The following is an 18,580-nucleotide window of genomic DNA, read 5'->3' on the forward strand; positions in this document are numbered from 1 at the left end:
AACAGCCAAATATCTTCTGTGATAAAAAAAAAAAACTGTGTTAGAGACACATACTGAAGTACTTATGGTTGAAATGAGACTATACCTGGGTTTTGTCAAAATAACACAAGAGGGTTTGGGCAGAGGTAGAGGTGAAATAAGCTTAACTGTGTGTTGATAATTGTTGGGCTGGATGGTGGACACATGGGTGCTCATTACATTATTCCCCACGTATATGTTGAAACTTCCCTGCAATAAAAGTTAAAAAATTATAGTACCAAAGGAGTATTAAAATATTTTTGTTTTCCCAAGTATATTAACATATTGGATTAAATAAACTGTCTTTAATTTAAAGAGTTATAAGTATAGGCCGGGCGCGGTGGCTCACGCCTATAATCCCAGCACTTTGGGAGGCCGAGGCAGGCAGATCACGAAGTCAGGAGATCGAGACTATCCTGGCCAACATGGTGAAACACCATCTCTATTAAAAATACAAAAATTAGCTGGGTGTGGTGGCATGCGTCTGTAATCCCAGCAACTCTGGAGGCTGAGGCAGGAGAATTGCTTGAACCCAGGAGGCAGAGATTGCAGTGAGCCGAGATTGCGCCACTGCACTCCAGCCTGGCGACAGAGCGAGACTCCATCTCAAAAAATAAAAAAAAAAAAAAGAGTTATAATTGAGTTTCTTTAAAAGTCTTGGTAAAGCCCCTGGTCTACTTCCCAAGTCCTGAGAAAGTGAATAACCTATGTTTGCATGCATAATACATTCTCCAAATTAGGTAATGATCTTTTTTTAAATTTTTGCTTTCAACAAAGTTGAAGAACCTATTCATGTTATAACTTATTATAAATCATTGAATTTTTTTTGGATTAGTAACTAAGGAGTCCTAAGAAATGGGTGACATTGCTGTAACAAAACACCTCAATGTTTCTTGGAGCTTACAGTTATAAAAATGAAAAATAGAAATAGAATTGGTCATGAGCCCCATCTCATTCTAGCAAGAATATTTATCTACAATGTTTTTAAACCTTCATTTTAAAAGACCTTCATTTGTCTTATCAATAAATGCATTTCATTATACACTTATGACAAAATAACAAAAAAAAGAAATGCATTTCGAATATCTTTTAGAATTGTCAAGATGAAATATTACATTACTGGGCCGGGTGCAGTGGCTCACACCTGTAATCCTAGCACTTTGAGAGGCCGAGGTGGGTGGATCACGAGGTCAGGAGTTTGAGACCAGCCTGGCCAAGAGACCAGCCTGGCCAATATAGTGAAACCTCATCTCTACTAAAAATACAAAAATTAGCCGGGCATGGTGAAGGGCTCCTGTAATCCCAGATACTCAGGTGGCTGAGGCAGGACAATTGCTTGAACCTGGGAGGCGGAGGTTGTGGTGAGCCGAGATTGTGCCATTGTACTCCAGCCTGGGCAACACAGCAAGACTCCAACTCAAAAAAAAAAAAATTACTGCAATCAAATATGTACTAATAACTGTAACTATGCAAAATGTTTTTCTGGATTGGGTTAATAGGTTTATGGTCACAGAAAACAAATTTTTATTTTTGTTACAGATAACAAAGATAAGATATCCTCTAAAATATTTCACTAGGATGAAATTCTGAAGGAAGCAGAGTAGAAAAAAAAAAACAAAACAAAAACCGTTAAAGTTGTGAAGATTTTAAATTTCCAGGGCCAGGCATAGTGGCTCACACCTGTAATCCCAGCACTTTGGGAGGCTGAGGTGGGCAGATCACTTGAGGTCAGGAATTTGAGACCAGCCTGGCTAACATGGTGAAATTCCGTCTCTACTAAAAACATAAAAAATTAGCCGGGCGTGGCGGCAGCCGCCTGTAGTCCCAGCTACTCGGGAGACTGAGGCAGGAGAATCACTTGAACCCGGGAGGCGGAGGTTGTAGTGAGCCGAGATCACGCCACTGCCCTGCAGCCTGGGCGATAGAGCAAGACTTCTGTCTCAAAAAAATAAATAAAATAAAATAAAAAATAAATTTCCAACTAAGAGCTTTGTTCGTGTACCTTTAAAAATGAATGAAGGTGCGTTCCATTCGATATTTTTATGAGGTAATTTTTATCTTGAAATTCACATGCTAGCAGGTACTCTATGATTTAAACATTAAAAATGTATTTGTCAAACTTCAAATGTGTGAAGGGATGTATACGTTTTCCCAAATTATTTTCAGGGATACACAGGCAAAAGAATGAGCAGCAGGGCTAGGCTGTGACGACCCCGGCTCCCTCCGTTGGTGCAGTGGGACTCCATGGCATTGCTCCACGTTCCATCTTACTTTCCTACTCTGATTCCTCCCTCCCTCCCTCCCTCCCTCCCTCCCTCCCTTCCTTCCTTCCCTCCCCTCCCTCCCTCCCTCCCTCCTTCTCTTTTCTTTTTCTTTCTCTCTCTCTCTCCTCTCTCTCTCTCTCTCTCTCTCTCCTCTCTCTCTCTCTCTCTTCTTTTTTTTGACAGGGTGTTGCTGTTAAGCGGGATGGAGTGCAGTGGTGCAATCATGGCTTACCGCAGTCTCAACCTCCCAGGCTCAAGCAATCCTTCTGCCTCAGTCTCCTAAGTAGTTGGGACTTCAGGTGCGTGCTACCACGCCGGGTTAATTTTTGTATCTTTAGTAGAAACAGGGTTTCAACATGTTGGCCAGGCTTGTCTCCAACTTCTGATCTCGAGCGATCCATCCGCCTTGGCCTCCCAAAGTGCTGGGATTACAGGCGCGATCTCGGTTCACTGCAAGCTCCACCTCCCGGGTTCACGCCATTCTTCTGCCTCAGCCTCCCGAGTAGCTGGGACTACAGGCACCCGCCACTACGCCCAGCTCATTTTTTGTATTTTTAGTAGCGATGGGGTTTCACCATGTTGGCCAGGATGGTCTCGATCTCCTGACCTCGTGATCCGCCCGCCTCGGCCTCCCAAAGTGCTGGGATTACAGGCGTAAGCCACTGCGCCCGGCCGATAAGCACTTTTTTTTTTTTTTTTTTTTTTGAGACAGAGTATCGTTCTGTCGCCCAAGCTGGAGTGCAATGGCTCGATCTCGGCTCACTGCAGCCTCCGCCTCCCAGGTTCAAACAATTCTGCCGCAGTCTCCTGAGTAGCTGGGACTACAGGCATGCGCCACCACGCCCAGCTAATTTTTTTTTGTATTTTTAGTAGAGACGGGTTTTCACCGTGTTGGCCAGGATGGTCTCGATCGATCTCCTGACCCTCTGATCCACCCGCCTTGGCCCAAAGTGCTGGGATTACAGGTGTGAGCCACCACACCCGGTCCTGATAAACACTTTTCTAACTCCCTTGATTTCTTTGCAGTACAATATAGAGCATGTTATGAAAATATTTCAGGTTTCAACAACAACGCTACTAGACAGCATCCTTTTCATTTCAGAATGAGAAATGTGGGGCTCAGAAGGGTACCTTCCACAGAGTCCCACCAGGAGAGCCATGCTCTTCCCCTCACTCTTCCTCAGAGGTGCATGGGGTCATCTCCAGCCACTAGCACAAATCATTACCTCCAATTTTTCATTTTCCCTATTTTAGAATTATTCCGTTTCTCCCCTTATTTCAACCTGTCATTAATTTTCCAATATAGTCTGGCCACAGTTTACCAACACAATAGGATGCTTATGTGCATGTGTGTATGTTTAAATAAGGCTGCCCTCTGACAAGGAAGCCTTTTTTTTTTTTTTTTTTTTGAGATGGAGTCTTGCTCTGTCTCCCAGGCTGGAGAGCAGTGCTGTGATCTTGGCTCACTGCAACCTCCACCTCCAGCTTCAAGCGATTCTCCTACCTCAGCCTCCTGAGTAGCTGAGATTACAGGTACACGCCACTACACCCAGCTAATTTTTGTATTTTTAGTAGGGGTTTCGTCATGTTGGCCAGGCTGGTCCTAAAACTCCTGACCTCAGGTGATCTGCCCGCCTCGGCCTCCCAAAGTGCTGGGATGACAGGCGTGAGCCACTACGCCGGCCCCTTTTCTTTTATGACTGCTGTGGTTTACTTTTTCCACACTCAACATCCCCTACTCTTTTCTGGTGACTTGCATGTAACACAGAAATCCCCTAAGGGGCACACTCTATGTGCTCAGGTCAACAAAGGTTAAATGCTGTTGCAATTTTAAACTTTCTACCGTTTGTCAATCAGAATTGACATGCAATGTTTGCTTCCCACAACCCCCTTCTTTTTATGGTGAAGATAACAAGCATATTCATTAAAAGGGCTAAAGTCACAAATTCACATATTAAAAATCACTTTGAGACATTCAGTGATTTGATGGTGGACTTGTTCTCTCCTTTAAAAGGGGTTGTTTGCTGTTGTGGTTTTAACTATTACATCTCACTCTAGTCAAGGTGTTTAGCAAACTGTTAACAATGAAACCGAGAAAAACACAAACATGAACAAATGACCTTTTATTTCATACAGAGATACAAAGGCAACTGTGTGCAGCAACAATCTGATGGGCAGTCCAAACTCTTGGGAGGAAGTAAATTCATGGTAAATGTCATGATGGCTGGTTGAGGAGAAGGTCAAAGGAGGAGAGAGAGGAGACAGAGCATGCTAGAGCTAATAAATAACAGTAATGAGAAGTGCGTGGTTTCAACGCCATGAGTTTGTTGGGGCATCTTCTATGCTACTAAAGCCACAATTCTATATCATCATCATCAACATTCTTGAAGTGCATTTTACACTATTCTGCATTAGCAGTCATGTTGAGGGAACTATAATCCTTACAAATAACTGACGCATTTTATTAAAGAAGCTCTAAACTCTGCTCATGATTGCCTGTCTTGGATGTGGCCTTTGGGATTGATAGCCTCTTTTAAGGAAATAAGGCTGACACACTTTGGCTGATCCCAGTTTTTGAGGCAATGCTAGTTGTAACAGCATTATCTTTTAATCTGAGGAAAATGTTTATTTAAAAAACCTGTCTTCCAAAATACAACAAAAAACAAGGTCTGGGTAGTGGGAATCCTTCCATGGCACTCCACGCCTCCCTGTGGGCTGTAACCATGGACCTGAGTAAAGAGTCTCATAAAAATACTTCTCCAAATGCATTTGTAATAGGGACATACCACATAGTTTGTTATTCATTAAAGCAGTTTATTGGCTTAATGTACATCACTGAATTTCAAATGCTAAAAATTTATAAAAGAATACCGAACCAAAACATCAAAGAAAATAGAGGCTCAGCAGCATGATTTCAATATATTTTCCTGGAAAAAGTTTTTTTTTTTTTTTTTTTTTTTAAGTATATGACTTTTTATCTAAGAACAAAAGCTTCCTAAATTCAATGTTTAGACTTGATTTTTTTTTTTAAAACTAAGCCCAGAAAACTGGGGCTCATAAAATAAAGGCACAATGTGGGCACCAAAAGAAAAAAGGAGAAAAAATGGGAGAAAAATTGGTTTTAATCTCACGTGTAACATAGGTTGGCTGGTTTTGTTTTTGTTTTAGACAATTTAAGGCAGAATTATCTCTCTGCAACACTGCAGATAAATCCTAGTGTTTTAGCTGTAAGTTTCAAGAGTTCACATATACAGATAAACCAATTTTAAAAAACCTTTTCTCATTCTGAGGCTTTTGATGCATTATATAAATCTTTAAAATTCCTATCACCGGCCGGGTGCGGTGGCTCAAGCCTATAATCCCAGCACTTTGGGAGGCCGAGATGGGCGGATCACAAGGTCAGGAGATCGAGACCATCCTGGCTAACACAGTGAAACCTCGTCTCTACTAAAAAACACAAAAAACTAGCCAGGCGAGGTGGCGGGCGCCTGTAGTCCCAGCTGCTCGGGAAGCTGAGGCAGGAGAATGGTGTAAACCCGGGAGGCAGAGCTTGCAAGGAGCTGAGATCCGGCCACTGCACTCCAGCCTGGGCGATGGAGCAAGACTCCGTCTCAAAAAAAAAAAAAAATTCCTATCACCCACATTTTAAGACATACATCTATACTTTAATAAGGCACTCTTAAGATATAAAAGTTTTAAAAACAATGACATTCTACACTAGGGCTAAACCCATTCCTCTGCCATAGAGATGGAGTGAATTGTCTCTTTGAATCAAGTCAATCTCTGTGCACCAACACAAACAGGCAGGTGTCTCGACCCATTCCAAATTTATCTAAGTAGCTGAATTTTATCAATGGGACTCTCCCATCCCCTAGTCGGGGAGTTACACAAACAGAACTGCCCAAGTTTGATGATGAAATTTAAAAACACTAACTCCTTTTTCCTAGAAATGCTTCCTTTGAACATATAACCATCACTTCCATTAGCTCCTGTCCATAAAGAAAAACACCATGTAAGATAACCAGTGATTCCCCATATCCTTCAATCTTCCTGATGGGACAGAAACATAAAGGAACTTTACTTTTAAATGACAACCTAATAACTGTTCATAACATGACATTTTAGTTGTGTATCCTGTATGTATGTCACTGGTGCTAATGGCTTCCACTTCTAAATGACAAAAATTTGAATCCTACCATCCCTATTGGTAATTAAAACAAACACCAAAGCTTACAATATAGTAATGCAACCTCTAAGACTGTAGCAACAGAGAAATTTTAGTGGAGTTTCCACTCTTTCCTAAGTAATGGAAGAAAATGAAGAATCCAGAAAGGTCAGACTAAGCCTGAAACACAATTTCACTATGAAAAAAGGGTAACAAATGTCCCATCAGAGCAAGAGGAGTTAAAAATGTGGCATCGGGAGTATATCAGACTGAGGCGCTGTTGTGGGCTAGGTCTTTGCTTCCAATGAGTGAAGAAGGACATAGAAAGGAGCTCTGAGGTGCTTCTTTCCTTTATCTTTCTGGGCTGGCAGCAAATGATCAATTACTTCCCGTAGAACTTTTTGTTGAGAAGGAAGATCAGGAGGTTGACATTTACTTTAGCTCTATCAAATAATTTCATGACTGCAACTCCTTCATATTGTAGCTGCAGCAGGTCCTATTAACAAAACAAAACAAAACAAAACATTTTGACAGTTAATCAAGTCCGTGGAACAAGGAAAAAGGACACAATGCAGGGAGGGATCCAGATGGACTGAGGTCTGCCTTGTGTGCCAGATGTGAACTGGGGTCAAAGAAAAGTTCCTAGCTAGGAAACTACCCACTGCACAACCAGCCTGAGAGCTGGAGCAATAGGGTGCACTGGCCGAGGGACTCTTCTGGTTGATTTGGAGTTAGGAAATCATATTGTTCATATCAAAATTCATCATACATGGAAAGAAAAAGAAACATGTTCAGTTGCCACACACATCTAAGCTTTTTATTTCAGAAGTCAAAATGACATTTTCCCATTTCATCCATGTTATGGGTCACTAGTTTTCATAAATCTGGAAAAGGTGAAGATTAAACCTAGGATAATATATACTAAGCATGGGAAATGAGACAAGGCTAGTAATGTCACCTCAATACTATCTGCCAGATTCTTAATTTCTATTCCACATGAGAACACTTTCTTTCGTTTTTTTTTTTTTTTTTTTGAGATGGAATCTCGCTCTGTCGCCCAGCCTGGAGCGCAGTGGGGCGATCTCAGCTCACTGCAAGCTCCGCCTCCTGGGTCCATGCCATTCTCCCACCTCAGCCTCCCAAGCAGCTGGGATTACAGGGGCCCACCACATGCCTGGATAATTTTTTGTATTTTTAGTAGAGACGGGGTTTCACCATGTTAGCCAGGATGGTCTCGATCTCCTGACCTCATGATCCGCCCGTCTCGGCCTCCCAAAGTGCTGGGATTACAGGCTTGAGCCACCGCGCCCGGCAACATGAGAAAACTTTCTATCCTGAAGGCAAGGGGAAAAGAGAGAACTTGATGTTTTATTAGGTGTCTGCCATGTGCTTGGCATTGTGTAAGCACATTATATAGCATCTTTTAAAAGTCCTCACAAAAATTTTTATGAGGTGCGATTATCCTAACTTTAAAGATGAACTATCGGCCGGGCGCAGTGGCTCAAGCCTGTAATCCCAGCACTTTGGGAGGCCGAGACGGGCGGATCACGAGGTCAGGAGATCGAGACCATCCTGGCTAACCCGGTGAAACCCCGTCTCTACTAAAAAATACAAAAAAACTAGCCGGGCGAGGTGGCGGGCGCCTGTAGTCCCAGCTACTCGGGAGGCTGAGGCAGGAGAATGGCGTAAACCCGGGAGGCGGAGCTTGCAGTGAGCTGAGATCCGGCCACTGCACTCCAGCCTGGGTGACAGAGCGAGACTCCGTCTCAAAAAAAAAAAAAAAAAAAAAGATGAACTATCAAGGCTCAGAGATGTTAAATGACTTGCACAACAGGACAGAGATGGACGTGGTAAATCCAGATCTGATTGCAATGCTCCTGCTTTTCCTGTTACTTTCACCATTGTCCTGAACAAGTATGAGAAATCTGAGCATTCTCACTTCTAAACTTTAGAAGAATGGTGATGAGAAAGCAAGGGTCAAAACGCTTGAAAGGACGCCACAAGGCTGGGTGCGGTGGCTCACGCCTGTAATCCCAGCACTCTGGGAGGCTGAGGCAGGTGGATCACGAAGTCGGGAGGTAGAGATCAGCCTGGCCAACATGGTGAAACCCTGTTTCGACTAAAAATACAAAAATTAGCTGGGCATCTGGCGTGGCGATGTGCGCCTGTATTCCCAGCTATTCAGTAGGCTGAGGCAGGAGAGTCACTTGAACCCGGGAGGTGGAGGCTGCAGTGAGTCGAGATTGTGCCATTGCACTCCAGCTTGGGCAATAAGAGCGAAACTCTGTCTCAAAAAAAAAAAAAATTAGCCGGGCGTGATGGTGCGCACCTGTAATCCCAGCCACTCAGGAGGCTGAGGCAGGACAATCAGTTGAGATCACACCACTACACTCCAGTCTGGGCAACAGGGTGAGACTCTGCCGCTCCCCCACCCAACTGCAAAAAAAAAAAAAAAAAAAAAAAGGACCCCACAAGTTCAATCATCTGCTGGAAAAATGCTAGCAGCTCCATGAAGGCTGCTGGCACCTGTGCCTAACATAATACCCCACACCTGGCAGTCACCCCACATTTAATGAATTTGTACATAAATTAATAAATTACCATAGGCAGACTGGTTGGCCTAACACAATTTGATTAAAAAATTTAAAAATAAAAACATGTTCTGATAACTCCATGTAAATAAAATAAAACAATTTTAAAATTAAAAAAATAATAATTTGGTGAAACTGAGGGAATAAGAGGTTCCTTTTTTTTTGTTGGAAGTATTTTAGTTAGCTGTGTGCATCACAAAATCACTTCACATTTGTTTAGCTAACATGTTTTAATGGTCTACTGGTCACTGAGAAGGAAACGAAGATGACTAAGAAATGCTACCTGTCCTTAAGGAGTTTATGGCTTTAGCGGGGAGAGGGGAAGTAAGTCAACACCTACTGTAAACAGAGGATGTCTGCAAGGGCTACAGAAGCGAAGGGGAAACCACCTATTATGGTTTGGCTGGGGGAGGTGCACACATGGAAGTACTTGACAAATGATGGAGGAACAAAAGGGGCGGGGTTGGAAGGCAGGGGAGGGGAGGGAGGGCAGCATGAACAGAAGCCCAAATGCACATTCACAGGAAGGCACCTGCCCAGGCTGGCAGGGCATGGCTGTGTGAAGCAGTGCAAGAAAGGAGACAGGAGCAGACTAACCGGTGCCACATACACAAAGCTAAAGGAGTCTGGACATCACCTAGGAATCCTCTCAATGCCCTGCTATTTTTTAACATGTAAAAATAAGATATTTCAAAATAAAACTTAGGGATCTTTATGCTGCAAAAATGAATTACTCCCGAGTTCTTTTTGGATTTAAGATAGGATGTGGTTTACAAACATAAACTTACATACAAATTGTCAGAAGTGCATCTAACCTTTAAGTACCTACATCAAATCAAAATGAGAAAAAAATTTCAAGCTACTGAGTAGACTTACAAATTTGCAATGTCAGCATGTGTACTTATGCATTTTGTTCAAGTCCAAGGTATCAGCTCAATTTACTGGCAGCACTAAGTGGAAGCTTCAGATAAATGTTTTCTGAAGATTTACATCTGCAAAAGCTCTCCAGAGTGTACACACCAAACCAGACATGCTGCAACACTCAGCTTCTTTCCCCACAGTGTGGAGCCTAGCTCACTGCTGAATGTAGACAGCTTTCCTCATACGAGTCTCCTCTTTATCTAGTTCTCCTACTTGACAAGAATCTCATCCAGAAAGCTTTTGGTTCCTGCTGGTGCATACCCACCTGATAATGTAACATAAAAGTCTCCATTTGAACTCCCATGAATTTGGCTTTCACTTCAAAGTCTCCAACTTCTTCTGTTGGACTGATTTCAAAGATAACATTTTTAAACCTGTTGAAAGATAACATCTTAAGGGTGTGGTTTTGATGTTCTCATATAAAAATACTCTGTGAAATGGGGAAAGGAGATGAACCAAGTCTTCAAGGGTGAAAAGGGGTAGAAAATACAGGTCAAAAGTACTTCTGCACCTGAAGCAGCATGGATTGCCACGCCTAACTACCATCTGCTCTGGGACTTGGAGAGAGGAATGGCAACCTCTCCCTGCCTGCAGCACTTGCATTCTATTAAAGAGGAACCACTGAGGAGTGCCACAAAGTGGCCTGTGAAGGGATGACATCATAGTAATTCTCTTCACTTCCACATGGCCAAAAATGAAACCTAATGATAAAAGGAGAAAACAGGAAACTGGGGTGGCAGGAGAGGGTATGTGTGTGTGAATACATGCATGTTTGAGGACTGGGAGAAGTAAATAAACAAAAGGGGGTCAGTATAAAAAGCGCCAACAGAGGAGGTTTTTCTAGAAAGAGTAGGTGCTGTGTACATAAGCACACTCAGTATTATTACCAAAGATAAATTGTTATTATTAAAAATATTTAAGTTATCACTCATTCACAACACGTTACCTGCCAGGAAATTTCAGGGAGCCAAAAGGAAAAGGGGTTATGCAGCCGGGCACGATGGCTCACATCTGTAATCCCAGCACTTTGGGAGACCGAGGCAGGCGGATCACAAGGTCAAGAGATCGAGACCATCCTGGCCAACATGGTAAAATCCCGTCTCTACTAAAAATACAAAAATTAGCTGGGCGTGCACCTGTAGTCCCAGCTACTCAGGAGGATGAGGCAGGAGAATTGATTGAACCCAGGAGCCAGAGGTTGCGGTGAGCTGAGACTGTGCCACTGCAGTCTAGCCTGGTGACAGAGCAAGACTCCATCTCCAAAAACAAGAAAAAAAGGGATTAAGGCATTCTCTGGGTGATCAAAGTATAGCACCCCAGATTTCCAGAACTCAACTATGGAGCTACCTTACCTATTACGAACAGGGCTGAGAACCATGAAAGATGCAAAAAGGTCACTGAGAGTTAAAGGAGAAGTCACAAAAACCCATGCACTGAAACACACATGCATTTTATTCAACTGGAATGCCTCACGGGTTATTCCTTAAAGATATTTATCGTAAGTGATAAATAATTTTACCAGATTTAGTTGGCTATTTAGTTTCTAAGCCAATATAAGTAAATTAAAAAGAAGAAAGAAAGGCAAATAGAGGTAGGCACTTGAACAGTAGTGGAAAATAATGACAAAAAGGGCAATATTGACTCATGCCTGTAATCTCAGCACTTTGGGAGGCCAACGCAGTAGGATTGCTTGAGCCCAGGAGTTCAAGACCAGCCTGGGCAACAAAGTGAAACCCTGTCTCTACAAAATATAATTAGTTGGGTATGGTGGCACACGCCTATGGTCCCGGCTACATGGGAGGCTAAGGTGGGAGGATCTCTTAAGCCCAGGTTAGGGCTGCAGTGAGCTGTGATCATGCCAGTGCACTCCTGCCTAGGTGACACAGCAAGACTCTGTCTCTTTAAAAAAAATTTAAAAATTATGTACCCATTAAAAAGGATGCTTTCAATGAATATAAAAAATGCTCACAGCATAATAAGAAAAAAGTTGGATACATGACCATAAACTGTATTGTCCCAGTTTGTGTTAAAAAATATTAAGTAGCCGGGCTCGGTGGCTCAAGCCTGTAATCCCAGCACTTTGGGAGGCCGAGACGGGCGGATCACGAGGTCAGGAGATCGAGACCATCCTGGCTAACATGGTGAAACCCCGTCTCTACTAAAAAATACAAAAAACTAGCCGGGCAAGGTGATGGGCGCCTGTGGTCCCAGTTACTCCGGAGGCTGAGGCAGGAGAATGGCGTAAGCCCGGGAGGCGGAGCTTGCAGTGAGCTGAGATCAGGCCACTGCACTCCAGCCCAGGTGACAGAGCGAGACTCCGTCTCAAAAAAAAAAAAAAAAAATTAAGTAGTTATTTTAGGCTGGGTGCAATGGCTCATCCCTATAATCCTCCCAGCATTTTGGGAAGCTGAGGAGGGCTGATCACTTGAGATGAGGAGTTTGAGACCAGCCTGGCCAATATGGTGAAACCCTGTCTCTACTAAAAATACAAAAATTATTTGGATATGGTGGCAGGCAACTGTAATCCAAGCTACTTGGGAGACTGAGGCAGGAGAATCACTTGAACCTGGGAGGCGGAGGTTACAGTGAGCTGGAGGTTGCAGTGAGCTGAGATTATGCCACTGCACTCCAGCCTAGGCGACACAGAGAGACTGTTCCCCCTCCAAAAAAAGGCCTGTAATTCAGCACTTTGGGAGGATCACGAGGTCAGGAGATCAAGACCATCCTGGCTAACACAGTGAAACCCCATCTCTACTGAAAATACAAAAACTTAGCTGGGTGTGGTGGTGCATGCCTGTAGTCCCACCTAATCGGGAGGCTGAGGTGGGAGAATTGCTTGAACCTGGGAGGCCAAGGTTGCAGTGAGCTGAGATCACGCCACTGTACTCCAGCTTGAGTGACAGAGAGACTCCGTCAATAAGAAGAAGAAGAAAAAATATAAAGTAGTTAGATAAATAAGTGGGTGAGTTGTGGATAATCTTTATGTGAATAGAAAAAAAATACATTAAAATGATTTCCCTGGTTATCTCTGGCTTGTGAAATTACAGGTGTTTTCTTTTTTATGCTTTACTGTATCTTCAAAGTTTAATAATGAATACATATTATTTTAGAATCAGAAAAATGTAAAAGTTCTTTTTTTAAAAGTTTTTTTTTTCCCCAGACACAAGAAGAGAAAGATCAGTAGCCTGAGGTCACAGGGCTGACTGAGCAGAGGCTTAATAAATGCTTGCTAATGAGGCTGGGCCCAGGACCTATGGGAGGATGACAGGTCAGGTCCATGAACCACGTGCAAAGCAAGTTGATACTTCCCAGAAAAGAAAATGAAGGTTAAGTGCCTGGTTTTTAGCTGTAAGTGGAATAAAGCAAACTCCTCTTATTGTTACTCTTAATTTATTCTTGGTTTTGAAACAGAAGAAATCCAAGGAATGGCTTCTTGCTTTAATGAGGAAAAATTAAGATCAGACCCAAAGAAGTGAACATGACCTGAGACAAAGGTTCTACAAACAAGGAAAAGAAAAACTCTTTTATGATAAATTAACTCTGAAGTATGAGGCCTAATTCTACACATAAAAATATATAAATTCATAAAAAGTATTAAAAGTAACCATCCAGAAAAGAGAAATAAAGACAAAAAGGCAAAGATGTGATAAATGTAGAAATAAAAATCAACTTATAAAACAAAAAGCAAAGACTCACTGATTCACTTGCAGGTCCTCAATTTCCAGAAGAACTCCTTTTTCATGCAGTCTTGCTGCTGTATATTTCAGAGAAATCTTTTTGCTTTTCTTTCCTTTCATTTCCCTAGGCTTTTTGGAGACTCTGTAAAAATCACATCATGTCACTTTCTACAAGTAACCATCTATTCTGAATCTTCATCATTGGTAACTGAAGGAAACAAGGTCAGAAACCAAACTTCCAGACATAAGCATAAGTAACATACCAACTCTAAAATGGCAAACAAATGTTAGAATTAGCCTAAGCAATATCTCTGCAAAACAGGGGAAAGATTACTAAATTGCTTCTATTTTTAGTCTAAATTATATTTGAGAACACTCCCATGAATTTAATAGTGTCTTAATCCTCCCATGTCCTTCTGGGAACTTCAGTACCTAACAAGTAACTATGAGAGCTTCATATGCCAGCCTGAGGGAATGGTACTGAATCCCAGCAGCAAAGGAGTTACTCTAAGCCCCTCAGCTGTGTAGGGAAAAAATAAAAATATTATCAAATAAATACTTTTTAAAAGCATTTAAGCCAGCACAGCAATTACAGATGAATGAGAATAAGGAAAAAGAAACAGGTTAGGAGGCTATTAGGATAATCAAGGCAAAAAGTAATAACTTCAGAAACATGCCCACATCTGCAAAATGACATATGTACAAGAGATTATTTGCTGCAGCATTTAAAAAATAATAACAAACAACTGGAAACAAATGTTCATCAATGGAGAACTGCTTAAATAAATTGTTATATCTATCTGTATAATGGAATAATACACAGCATTTAAAAAAATGAGAATCTAGGTCTGCTTGCTTAGAAGGCCTGGAGGCCATGACAAATCTGGCAGTGAACACACCCAGTTCTAGATCTTGGTTTCTAAATACCATTCTTCATTCAAAGAAACCAGGGATTCTTGGAAAAACAGTTCATTCTGGGTCTGGGGAGGGGAAACTACAGGTTGAACATGAAACATCTTGTGTCAGGAAGTACACAAAGAACAATGGAAACACGTCAAAAGCTCACAGGAGTCAGCTCTGTAAGCCGGGTTAGGTGGGCCTATTTTTCATCCGTTCCCATCAGCCCTGCCTGATCCCAGGGAGTCTTCCAGGCAGAAAGAGAAAGACAGAGTACGTGCATAAGCCAGAGAAACGGGAAGCAGATATGGCAAAATGTTAGAAATGGGTGAATCTAGGTGAAGGGCATATGGGTGCTTATTGTTCTATTCATTCCATCTTTCTGGGATTTGAAAACTCTTAAAATAAAAAGTTAGGAATAAATAATAAATAAATAATAATAAATAAATACCCTACAAGTAAAACCTGCTCTTATCACCCACCTCTCTGGGTTTTCAGTTCCCTCCCTGTAAAATGGGCATGCTGATAGCTTGCGGTCAATGCCAAGAAGGCTGGATTAGACTTTCCTCAGTACCCAGGAAAAAAATCAGAGCCTGTGATCTTGTCCCAAGGAAGAATAGAGAGGAGCAAGGGGATCCAAATTTGCATAATATTCCTTAAGTGATTCTGGGACCACTAGATGATCTCCTTTCATGATTTTAATTTCTAGAACGAAGAAGATTTTTTTTTTTTGAGACGGAGTCTGGCTCTGTCGCCCAGGCTGGAGTGTAGTGGCGTGATCTTGGCTCACTGCAACCTGTCTCCCAGGTTCAGGTAATTCTCCTGCCTCAGCTTCCCAAGTAGCTGGGACTACAGGCGTATGCCACCACGCCCACCTAATTTGTGTATTTTTAGTAGAGATGGGGTTTCACCATGTTGACCAGGCTGGTCTTGAACTCCTGTCCTCAAGTGACACGCCCACTTCAGCCTCCCAAAGTGCTGGGATTATAGGTCTGAGCCACCTTGACAGGCCCCAAGAAGATATTTTGCAAAAGGAATACTTAGCGATACGCATCCATGAAATCCCCCACCCACTATTTATATCATACACTAACAAATGGAACAGGCAATTATACAAATGATTAGAGGTAAAATAAAACTGGATCTATTAATGCAATAAATAGATCCAGTGTATTTTAAGTAAAAATTTCCAGCGTCATTTCAGTTGCCTCTGCTTTTTCCTCACTCTAATTCTTTTCCCTGACATCAATTCTTAAAAGAAAAAATACTCACTTGCCCTTGCTGGCTAAGTTATCCAAGCAGGTTTTAATATAGCTTTTATAGTAATCCACCTGCTCCCCATAAAAGGTGGCCTTAGAATTCAGAGCAGCGTATGTCTGTTGAAGTTTCACTAGTTCAGCCTTTCTCCTCTGTCGGTACCTCCGCTGATTCCGAATATCCTGAGACATAATTATTAAGAGTTAGAAAAATAACGACAGGTATCAGGCACCTCTTGAGTGATTATCATTTCACACTAGAACCCAGCAATGCTTAACTCTGCCTTAAATATGACTCCATACTTTTTAATTTTTTTGAGACAGAGTCTTGCTCTGTTGCCCAGGCTGGAGTGTGCAGTGGTTGAGATCATGGCTTATTGTAGCCTCAGCCTCCCAGGCTCAAGTGATCCTCCCACTTCAGCCTCCAGAGTAGCTGGGACTTAATAGGCACATGCCATCATATCTGGCTAATTAAAAAACTTTCTTTTGTAGAGATGGGGTCTCAAGTGATCCTCCTGCCTTGGTCTCCGAAAGTGCTGAGATTTGTTTTCACAAATTAACAGAGAAATTCAGATCTCAAATTTTCTTCCTCCATTTGTATCTTCTAGCAGGGAAATGCGTCACATTTAGACTTACACATTTTTAGAATTTACTTGCAAAGCTGGTTTGGACCTCTTAAATATTTTGTTGGGAAAGGGAGAAAAAGAGAATTATAATACATCAACTACCAGTTCCCAGGTGTGCATAAAATTATCTTAGTGCAACAGCAGAGACCACCTAAGCTCTTAGTCCTCACCAAAGCCCCTCGCTTGAGATGATTCATACAAATCAAGGATTTCATCAGCTTGATGTGAATTTATATTTCACAGTAATCATGAAAAAGATCTGGAAGAATTCTTTAAGGCTGAAGACAAATTCTTTAAGGTCATAGGAGGCTCTAGTTAAGGTCCTCTCCCTAGTAATTTAGGCCATGGAATAAGCCACCTTATTCTCTCCTCATGCTGGAGAGTCAGAGTCAGATATGATTTCTCAGAGAGGAGGGCACTAATTTGCCCATGAACTGAAGCTATGCTGTTATCTGGACAGTTACTGTCTCTCGAGCCTCTCAGCTTTGAACAAGCCAGTTCCCCTCTATCCCCCAAATGCAGTACCCTGGCAATGTCGTTGATCAGTTCCTGGTATTTGTTCTTTGGGTCCACGGTTCCAAGCTCTGTTAGCTTCTTTAAACCTGTCTGGATCTTCTCTTTCTTCTCTTGAAGAGTGAGGTTGCTGTCTTCCTTTACAGATTTTGACTTTTTCATCTTGTCAGGGGTTTTGGCATCACGGATAGCACGTCTCTGCATGGCTCTCTGATGCTCTGCTTCCTACAGATGTGAAAAAGAAGTTCTCAGCAAGTTCACCACGCTAATCCTAAACTTGAATTTATATAGCACATCTGCACCTGAACTTATACAGATCTTAAACTCCAACCTCGAAACAGAAGGAAACAAACTCTGACTCCTGCCAAGTGACAGATGAGAAACTGCATGAAGCAGAGGCACTTCTTTCCACCTACAAGAGATGATATCTACAAAATCACACAACTGGGCCAGGTGCGGTGGCTCATGCCTGTAATCCCAGCACTTTGGGAGGCCGAAGTGGGCGGATCACGAGGTCAGGAGTTCAAGACCATCCTGACTAACATGGTGAAACCCCGTCTCTACTAAAAATACAAAACCAAAATTAGCCAGGCGTTATGGCGGGCGCCTGTAGTCCCAGCTACTGGGGAGGCTGAGGCGGAAGAATGGCGTGAACCCAGGAGGTGGAGCTTGCAGTGAGCCGAGATCGTGCTACTGCACTCCAGTCTGGGCAACAGAGCGAGACTCTGTCTCAAAAAAAAAACAAAAAACAAAAAAGGCACACAACTGCTTAGGGCTTCTTTGGTGGACTCCAGGTACAATCACCAAGACGGGACTGAACCGGCTACAAAGTCATTTTTCTCTACCACATTTTGAGACATGGAAGCCATTTAGTTTTATTAAAAACATAGCTGTATAAATGTTATAACTATACTAATACAACAAGAGCAGCGCTCAGTAAATTCTTGCTAATTCTTTTTGTCACTTTGTCACTTTCCATTTGGTGGAATCATGCTTGAGCATTGCCTCTGCTTTCAAACATGCTGCAGACACCCCAATAGTAACAGGGAAACACCTTCCCTTGATACTGCCATACTTCAGTCACCATCCATTGTCTGTCCCTGTCTAACATATGATCTACACTTGCTGTTCATTCTTTCAGCACTTTCTTCTTTACTGCTCTCATCACCAATTACCATACCCTGTCCAAAATCCAATGTCTTTTCTGTCACCTTGCTCATCTTCTCTGCACTGTGTTCTTGCTCTATGCATAGTTTTGTACTTCCATTTCTCTCTGTTTCCTCTCAGTACTTCAATGACTGCCTCTGTGTTGACAGATCCTAAATCTTTGTGACCATGGCTCTGGTGCCATATTCTCAACTGTCTGTACTGGGATGTTTACATTCGGGATGGCTTATACTTCAAGCTTGTAATTCCCCCTAACTGGAGCAATTCCCTTTCCCAATAGTCCCCTATCTTCTAAAGTCAAGACTACTCTGCATCACATAATGTAAAGAGCATAAGCTCTAGAAGCAGACAGAACTGGATCTGCATCTGGTTCTGTCACTACAAGCTGATGATCTTGGCCAGTTAACCTGTAAGGGTCTTAGTTTCCTCATCTGTAAAATAAGGATGAAAAGACTCGACTCATGGGAATGTTGCAAGGATTAAAT

At 42.3% G+C, this 18,580-nt stretch overlaps 1 protein-coding gene across 1 annotated transcript in view; it reads right to left on the reverse strand.

Annotated features, from left to right (window-relative positions):
- Positions 1-5,966: 5,966 nt before the first annotated feature.
- Positions 5,967-18,580, reverse strand: part of IQGAP1 (IQ motif containing GTPase activating protein 1) — a 124,191-nt gene continuing 111,577 nt past the window's right edge. The window contains exons 34-38 of the mRNA XM_033188990.1: positions 16,941-17,153; positions 15,806-15,972; positions 13,656-13,778; positions 10,225-10,333; positions 5,967-6,943 (exon numbers count right to left, since the gene is read on the reverse strand). Of these exons, the coding sequence (XP_033044881.1) occupies positions 6,830-6,943; positions 10,225-10,333; positions 13,656-13,778; positions 15,806-15,972; positions 16,941-17,153 (726 nt within the window). The 3' untranslated portion in view covers positions 5,967-6,829. The remainder of the gene's footprint in view (positions 6,944-10,224; positions 10,334-13,655; positions 13,779-15,805; positions 15,973-16,940; positions 17,154-18,580) is intronic.

The sequence above is a fragment of the Trachypithecus francoisi genome, unplaced genomic scaffold (assembly GCF_009764315.1).
Source record: "Trachypithecus francoisi isolate TF-2019V2 unplaced genomic scaffold, Tfra_2.0 Lachesis_group3, whole genome shotgun sequence".
Classification (NCBI taxonomy): Eukaryota; Metazoa; Chordata; class Mammalia; order Primates; family Cercopithecidae; genus Trachypithecus; species Trachypithecus francoisi.